Source organism: Notothenia coriiceps, unplaced genomic scaffold (assembly GCF_000735185.1).
Source record: "Notothenia coriiceps isolate Sejong01 unplaced genomic scaffold, NC01 NC01_scaffold00000092, whole genome shotgun sequence".
Lineage (NCBI taxonomy): Eukaryota > Metazoa > Chordata > Actinopteri > Perciformes > Nototheniidae > Notothenia > Notothenia coriiceps.
In genome coordinates this window covers 2859-10298 of record NW_011332793.1, presented here as the reverse complement: position 1 = coordinate 10298, position 7440 = coordinate 2859, and the positions used below count along the sequence as shown (strand labels likewise).

Sequence of the window (7440 nt, the reverse complement as noted above, 5' to 3'; positions counted from 1 at the left end):
TTCTGGTTAAATATTTATTTAAATGAATGAATCTTTCTCTTGTTAGTCAAGGAATTCAATGTATGATGCTGGTCCTGCTTTTGTGTTCCGTTTTGGTGTAAAATGTAGCCTACATTTAAATAAAAATATAATTATAGTAATGTGAAAGCCTTTTAGAAATGAATTGCACATAATAATTCTCACGGAGCTGTGAGCACTTATACATTTATGTGACGCTTTTCCACTCATCTTCCAGTTGTCGGTTTTCCTCAGTTGAAATGGACCAACTGTGAAGGTGGGGGCGGGGCTTTTATACGCGAGTGGTGAAAACACTTCCGCGTAGTCTGCTCGCGTGTATCCTCCCTTTCGTCTCCTCCNCTATCTTATCTTCTCTTGAATACACATTTTTATATTTCGATTGTCTGTTTCGCCGCCAAAGTGAGTAGAGGGGGAACAGGTGTGAGGGCTGACAAAAAAAAAACAGACAATCGAAATATAAAAATGTGTATTCAAGAGAAGATAAGATAGGACTTATTTATCCCGAAGGAAATTGTTGTGCCAGAGTTACAAAAATACAATAAACACAGGAGCATAATAATGAAACTGTACTCTAACAGAGCAATTCAATAACTACAAGACACATAGACGGTCAAATCATTAATGTAAAAACAACTTTATTTATTTATGTATTTGTTTATTCCACACATGGCAGTTATTGTTTAAAGAGTAAAAAACATGTACACTTATACTGGTTGTTTTTTTAAATCTTATTTTACCTGCTCCTTATCGGTAGTCCCAACTTATTTTCTCATATTCAAATGAACCCAGCTACAGGAGATGTACAGAAATGTTGGTGTGATCTGTATCTNTACTTTTATGTATGCACCACGACACCAAGTCAAATTCCTTGTAGTGTCAACCTACCTGGTACTAAACCCGTTTCTGATTCCCGCTCTCTATCCTCTGCAGGTGTTTGCTACCCCTCAGCAGCCCATAGCGACGCCCCTGATGACGCCCAGCTACTCGTACACCACCCCCAGCCAGCCTGCAGAGGATAGAGAGCGGGAATCAGAAACGGGTTTAGTACCAGGTAGGTTGACACTACAAGGAATTTGACTTGGTGTCGTGGTGCATACATAAAAGTAAAAAAAATAAAATAAATACACAGATAGCGAACTATTTTAAGAACACCACAAAAAAAAAAAATATATAGAGTAAAATATAAAATAATATAAAGCAGTAATTTACATTGAAATAGAATGCAATAAAATATGTGCAGTATGTGGGTTACAAATGTATTTTATTTATTTCAAGATTTTTTTAGGGAAACATGTAAATTCAGTTGAAGTTGCAAATTCTTTCTCAAACATGATATTGGTATTTAACTTGCTCATATTGATTTGAGTCAGGTAATTAGATGGAATACAAAATAAAGATAAAAAGAAGAAATGTTAATAATTTAGTTTTTGGTAGAAGGGATGGGATCAAATAAGTGTAAACTTCTTCCCACCCCTTTTCGGATTATGTAATTCGGTAGATCATTTGATTATATAGAATTTGTAAGTCAATTATATTTTTGTTTATCAATGTGACACTGCTTAAGTGTGTACAGTATCATAATAATCTTGTTTATTATTTGTATTATTGTTTTACACGTTCTTAATAAATCTTATCAATATTTAAAAAAAATTGTGTTTAACAGATGGTTTGGTGTTTTCTGAACTGTATTTTTACTAATTCTCCCTTAACCATAACAGCAAGTCCTTATGTATCCATATTTTGTATCATGTAGGCACCTAGGGTTTATAAAGGATTGAACAAGAGAAGAACTTTGTATTATCGTGTGAGCCTGAATACAATCCCTGAAACAGCTTGTCTGCTTCCACAGTAGTTGAATATGAGCAGCTGCACTCACATGGTACGCAGAGGAGCTCCCCCCTCCTCCCCCTGTGCTGCCACCGTATCCGTACTGGCTGGAGCCCCACTGAGCGGGGGTGGTGTTGGGGTTCTGGTTCTGGCCTGTAACCGCGGCGATGGCATTGAACATCTGAGAGGTCATGTTGCGTGGGAGGGAGTTGACAGCTCGCGTCAAGTCTAGGGAGAAGGGAATAAATGAGGAGATGGTTAAATGTCCTACAACTCCACTCATGCTGAATATCTGTGTGTGTGGAGAAGAGCGGGACTCACCTGCGATGTTGATATTTGCTGGGGTGGCGTTCAGGGACGCAGGAGTCCTTGTTCTGCTGCTGTTGCTGGGAGTGACGCCTTTGATGGAGAAGAAAACGTTAGATAGGAACCAACCACATCCTTTATTTGTGGTACAATAAACATTGGGAGGAGTGCTTCCATACCTGGCACAGGCTCTTGGTAATGGTCCTTAAACCAGCGGAATAACCCGTTCACTGTGGGGAAAACCTGTGAGCGGTACCGGAAGCCATCCGGGGTGATGGTCACATACTCAACCCTGGACAGGAGGAACAGATGTTGACCTTTAGTTCTCCTAGTATGGAAACCTTGTTGTTCATCAAAGTAGTATCTTTTTTTTTTTTTTTTTTAAATGTCGCACGCCATACTCCCTGCCTCACTTTCAACATCATGACATTTCAAAACGGCATTAAAGAATACACTGCTTGTTTCATCATCTTTTTCCAGAATTTTATATTTAGAGAACAAAATCAGATCATTAGTCTTTAAACACATTTTTCTTCATTTCTTTTATACTTATCCAAACCTTGAAAAAAAGTGCAAACTCTATATCTTTTCATACTTTTTAGGATCCCTTTATTACAGATTTAGATTAGAGCTTATGTAGTAGTTATGGACCTATCAGTTGAGACATTGAGATATCATTTACAATTTCTTTGACGTTATTGTCAGGTTATGCTGCTTTGAGAAAAAGGAAGCAACATCCAAAAAAAGTTATTAAAAAAAAAAATGGATAATGTTGAAATCAGTACAGCTTTTTTATTCAACATGTTCTACTCATGGCTTCATACAGGGTATCATCAGAAAACCTAAATATAGTATAATCTGCTCACCTTGGTTTTCCTCGAGGCTGGTAGCCCAGGATGAATTTCCCCGGGAGCTCTTTACATACCGATAGAAAGTATGGAATAAAAGTAGGCTTCTCCCTCTTCGTCTTGACCAACAACTCCTCCATTTTCTATTGGAGAGAGAGAAAAAGATAAAAGAAGATATAAGAGGTGCAACTTATGGCAATAACATGCAAAGTAAATGGAGTTGTTCGTGTTATGAACAGTTTAAATGATATAAAAATAAATCAGTATATAACTTACATCCTTGCTCCCCAATTCCTGAAAGTACTTATGCCCCAGGAGATCTCGGGCAAATGACGCCATTGGTTGAATGTACCGAGCACTGATTTCATCCAGATCTTCAAACTCCTGCAGAGAATGCAATATACTTTAAAAAACATGCAGCAACCACAACAACACATATGTCCCGCAGTGTATAAGGTTTGATTATGAAGCACAAGAGAAGGCTTAAAAAAAATGACTGGAGAAAAACTCTTACCTCAGAGTTGATCCAGAGAGTGTGTCCTAAGCTGAATGCGTTCTCTTTGCCTTCTTCCCTCACATCCACATGCTGGTAGATGCCATCAGCCACCTAAAAACACACATCACAGTCAGCCCGGGTCATGTGGTTTTCCGACACCTTTTTCTGTTCCTTCCTCTCCTACCTTCCAGGTAACCGTGAGGTGGTTCTCTCCCTTGCTGCTGGGTCTGATGATCAGGTCTCCTTGGTCCAGGGTCTCCATCATTTTCTCCGCCTGGTTGAAACTGATATTGTGGAAGTTGGGATGGGCGATCACACGCTTTATATATGCTGCAGAGGAAAAGAAAAATGGTATAAGGGCAGAGGTGTGGATGTAAATGTTGTTGGGTAAACAAGTTGTAATACGAGACAAAACAGCTAGCAAGAGTAGCACAACGCAGCGTGTCATTAGCCGTTTTGATTCAAACAACTTTGACTAATTCTGTTATTATACTCACGTGTTCGCTGCTGTTTCTTTTTGAGGTCCTCTTCCTGCTTTTGGTCTTCAGTCTCTTTGTCAAAGTCATAGTAGCTGTCCTTGGGAAGCTTCCACTCATTGGCCTTGTCCATCAGATCGGAGGTGCGGCATGTGAGGTCCACGCTGAATTTCTCAATGTCGATTTTCATGATGCGGCAGTGAACCGTCATACCCACCTAAGGGAGGAGAAGGGAAGGGGAGCCATTCAGTGTTATATATGTGCGACGATAGATGGAAACAAGACAGGAAGGACAGAAATAGCCAGGAACCAACTGATAACTATAGGCGCTTTCACACCGGAGTACTTTTCCCGTTTAGTTCCGATAGTTCCTGGGATTTTGCGCTCACACCAAAAAGAGAACTTAGTTCATGTGAACTTTCCCCCCTTTTTGGTCCAACTAGAGCGGATTGCAAACCACGGACCGTAAAACTCCGAAAAGTTTTAACTGGTGTGAAGCCGCCATTGTATTTGCTGGCATTAGCCCCGCGCACAAACGGAGAGACTAACTTATGGCAACACAAAAAAAACATGGGAGCGGTGGAGATGAGGAGGTGTAGGTGTTCTGGCTCGGAACGCTTCAGTAGAAGCTGCTGGGAGTCCCAGCAGCTTCTACTGAAGCCAGTCCCAACTCCGGGGACTTTGGGCCGGGGACTTCGGGTGGCAGTATATGCCGTGAAGTTGTTTGCGGCCTGCCAGTAAACCCAAAGCAGAAGAAGAAGAAGTGACTTCAGCTGCTTCATTTGCATAATCTTCCCTCAGGGACTTATTCCGGTGTGAACGCGACCGGCTCTTAGTTCCATGGGGGTACTAAGTGCTGGGAACTACGCCAAGGACTTGGTGAGAAAGCGGCTTATAAGCAATATATACATTTTCTTGGGGGGAATTTATTTAAAAGAATACGGAAATATAGTTTGAAGCATCAGCAAAGCACAACAAATAACAACAACGCCTCACCTTGACCCTCTCCTCGGGGTGTTTGACCGTTTTGTCACTGAGGAACTTTGTGGGAATGAACCCCTGGACGCCGTTATCTAATCTGGACCGCACCCCGATGGCCTGACCTGGACACGAACCGCTGTCAAAGTGATTCCAAACCTGAAGCGGGGACATAACAAGATGGTGTTTAGATGCCAGACTCTCAGCTGTTTGAACCATTAACTGCTCAAAAGAAGAAACACTCCTGTGCCTGGTACCTCGCTGAGTTCGGGGAAGTTGTCCTGCTGGCAGAAAGGACACTGCCACAGCCCGGTGGAGTCGTTTCTGATGGCCTGGTCGTAGCTCTCTCCCTGAGGCCGCCGGTGAGCGATACCAGTTACTATACTGGTGATCAGCTTACCTGAAAGAAAAAGAAGGCAAAACATCAACCACAGGCCGACGGAGCTGCTATTCTACAGCCACTGGTATCATAGCAACATCACTCCTTTTATAAAAGTCCTGTGTTAGGCACTGAGTGTTTATAGTTAGGAATATAATGTCTTTTTCATCTTTGGTGACATTTCCTTCATGATATAAATGGCTTTCAGTGTGGTGTGTATTACCAATATAAAAGGTCTCTGGGGTGTCCTTGGTGAGCAGGTTGAAGACCTCCTCGGTGTTGGGGACCCTGTAGGCGACTCTCAGATCCTTGTACCTGCAGCTCAGCTCTGCACGGATATCATACAGAGTAATGCCCTTGTTGCCATAACCCTACAGGGGGAAAAACAAAGAAAAAAGAATGATGTCATATATCTTTGTAGGTGAAAGGCATACATAGTGATTACATGTATACAGCTGTTATTATTTATTTGTGTGAAGCTTTCATCTTGTTTCTTTTCTATTTATAACTTAATATTGACGGGGTAAAAGCCACACTGACCTGTCTCTCAAGCTCTTCGGCGAAGGCGTCCAGGTCCAGATCTTTCAGACGTTCTGGGTTTTCCAAGATCTCCTCCAGAGCTCCGGCTGGGTTGGCATCTTCTGCCGATTCATCGTACTCGAGAGCGTCCACGGCCATCTTACGAGCCCACTCGTACGTCTCAGGGTGAACACGAGACCCATCCAGGACCTCGATGTAGGAGTCCGTACTGTGGAAGGTTTGATATAAGAAATTATTTAGAACAACCTCACAACGGGGCTCATAGGTAGATCATTCACAGCCTTTCCTGAGATCAGTATAATAATCTCAGTGAAAGACTCCTGAAAAAGAAGCCAACCTGTCTCCGAGCGACGCCGTGTCGATCTTGATGAAACCAGCACAGTTGATGAACACCTTGGGTCCCATGTGACTCATCGTGACCAGCTGGGTTCGGTTTTCCAGACGAGTGTTGTTCTGCTTCAGAATCTGCAGAGATACAAGGACCATGAGGATGATCAGGTTAGTGGAAACGGCGCTGTACATTAATATACGACACAATGAATGAGAGCATCACAAAGATGTACCTTCAGCAGCTGGGAGCCCTTCCTCGGCCCCAGACCACAGACAAACTGCACCAGGCTCTGGGTGTGAGGGTGGGCGATGCACTTGTTCACATCCACTCCGACCTCATTCACACGGTTAATGAATTCAAAGTAAAGAGCACAGAGCAGATCTTCCTTCACCACTTGTTCCTGAGAAGCAAAGACGGAAAAAGACAGTTTCAGAAAGTGGCTTTGTAAGTAGTTTGGAGAATGGGTAGTAGTTCAGGAAGTACTCATATATTTGACTTTAGTAAAAACACACAGTGTAGAGATACTGTTTAAAGGAAGTCGTGCATTATAGTAGTATAAGAGCCAGTATAATCATTTAAACACACAAAATGTTCTCATTGGCAATTTCAGAATAATATTATGTTATATTATTGTATTATAATTATTTATGCTTTAATGTGTTCATCACTTTATCTTGGCAGCAGGTCAAAGTTCCAGGTAGCTTGCTCAGTAGTACAACTTTTGATCTTAACCTATCATATGTAACGATACCAAAAACTCACGGTACGATAATATCGCGATAAAAAGTCCACAGTACGATATTTATCGCGATATTGAAAAATAAAAGGAAAAAGATGTGCATTTTTTTTAAAACATTTTTTAAATTTCTTTATTAAATAATAAATCTGATTTGTACAGCATTTTAGTAGGATAGTAGTATTTTAAAGTGTCAACAATATAATAATCAGACCCTGCAATAGAATAAATCAAGTTTCACTTTAGTTTTTCAAGTAACTCAACTCAAACTCACAAACTCACTCACTCACTCACTCACTCACTCACTCACTCACTCAGCATCATCAAGGTTATCTTTTAGGAATATGAGCATGTCCACATTTCCAGGTAGAAGCTGGGATGTTTGGGCGTTTACAATATCCCCTGCTGTGGAAAAAACTCTCTTGCTTGGTACTGATGTTGCTGGGACAGAGAGATATGCTTTGGGCAGTGGGTAAAACTGTGCATTGTCTCTCCACCGCTTCAA

At 41.4% G+C, this 7440-nt stretch overlaps 1 protein-coding gene across 1 annotated transcript in view; it reads right to left on the bottom strand.

The window, feature by feature from the left end:
* Window positions 1–1708: 1708 nt before the first annotated feature.
* The window catches only part of LOC104963507 (SPT6 homolog, histone chaperone and transcription elongation factor), an 8400-nt gene continuing 2668 nt past the window's right edge, over window positions 1709–7440 (bottom strand). The window contains exons 7-20 of the mRNA XM_010792467.1: window positions 6432–6599; window positions 6206–6333; window positions 5869–6076; window positions 5552–5699; window positions 5207–5349; window positions 4968–5108; window positions 3993–4188; window positions 3680–3825; window positions 3514–3606; window positions 3276–3383; window positions 3018–3142; window positions 2331–2443; window positions 2167–2244; window positions 1709–2073 (exon numbers count right to left, since the gene is read on the bottom strand). Of these exons, the coding sequence (XP_010790769.1) occupies window positions 1724–2073; window positions 2167–2244; window positions 2331–2443; window positions 3018–3142; window positions 3276–3383; window positions 3514–3606; window positions 3680–3825; window positions 3993–4188; window positions 4968–5108; window positions 5207–5349; window positions 5552–5699; window positions 5869–6076; window positions 6206–6333; window positions 6432–6599 (2145 nt within the window). The 3' untranslated portion in view covers window positions 1709–1723. The remainder of the gene's footprint in view (window positions 2074–2166; window positions 2245–2330; window positions 2444–3017; window positions 3143–3275; window positions 3384–3513; window positions 3607–3679; window positions 3826–3992; window positions 4189–4967; window positions 5109–5206; window positions 5350–5551; window positions 5700–5868; window positions 6077–6205; window positions 6334–6431; window positions 6600–7440) is intronic.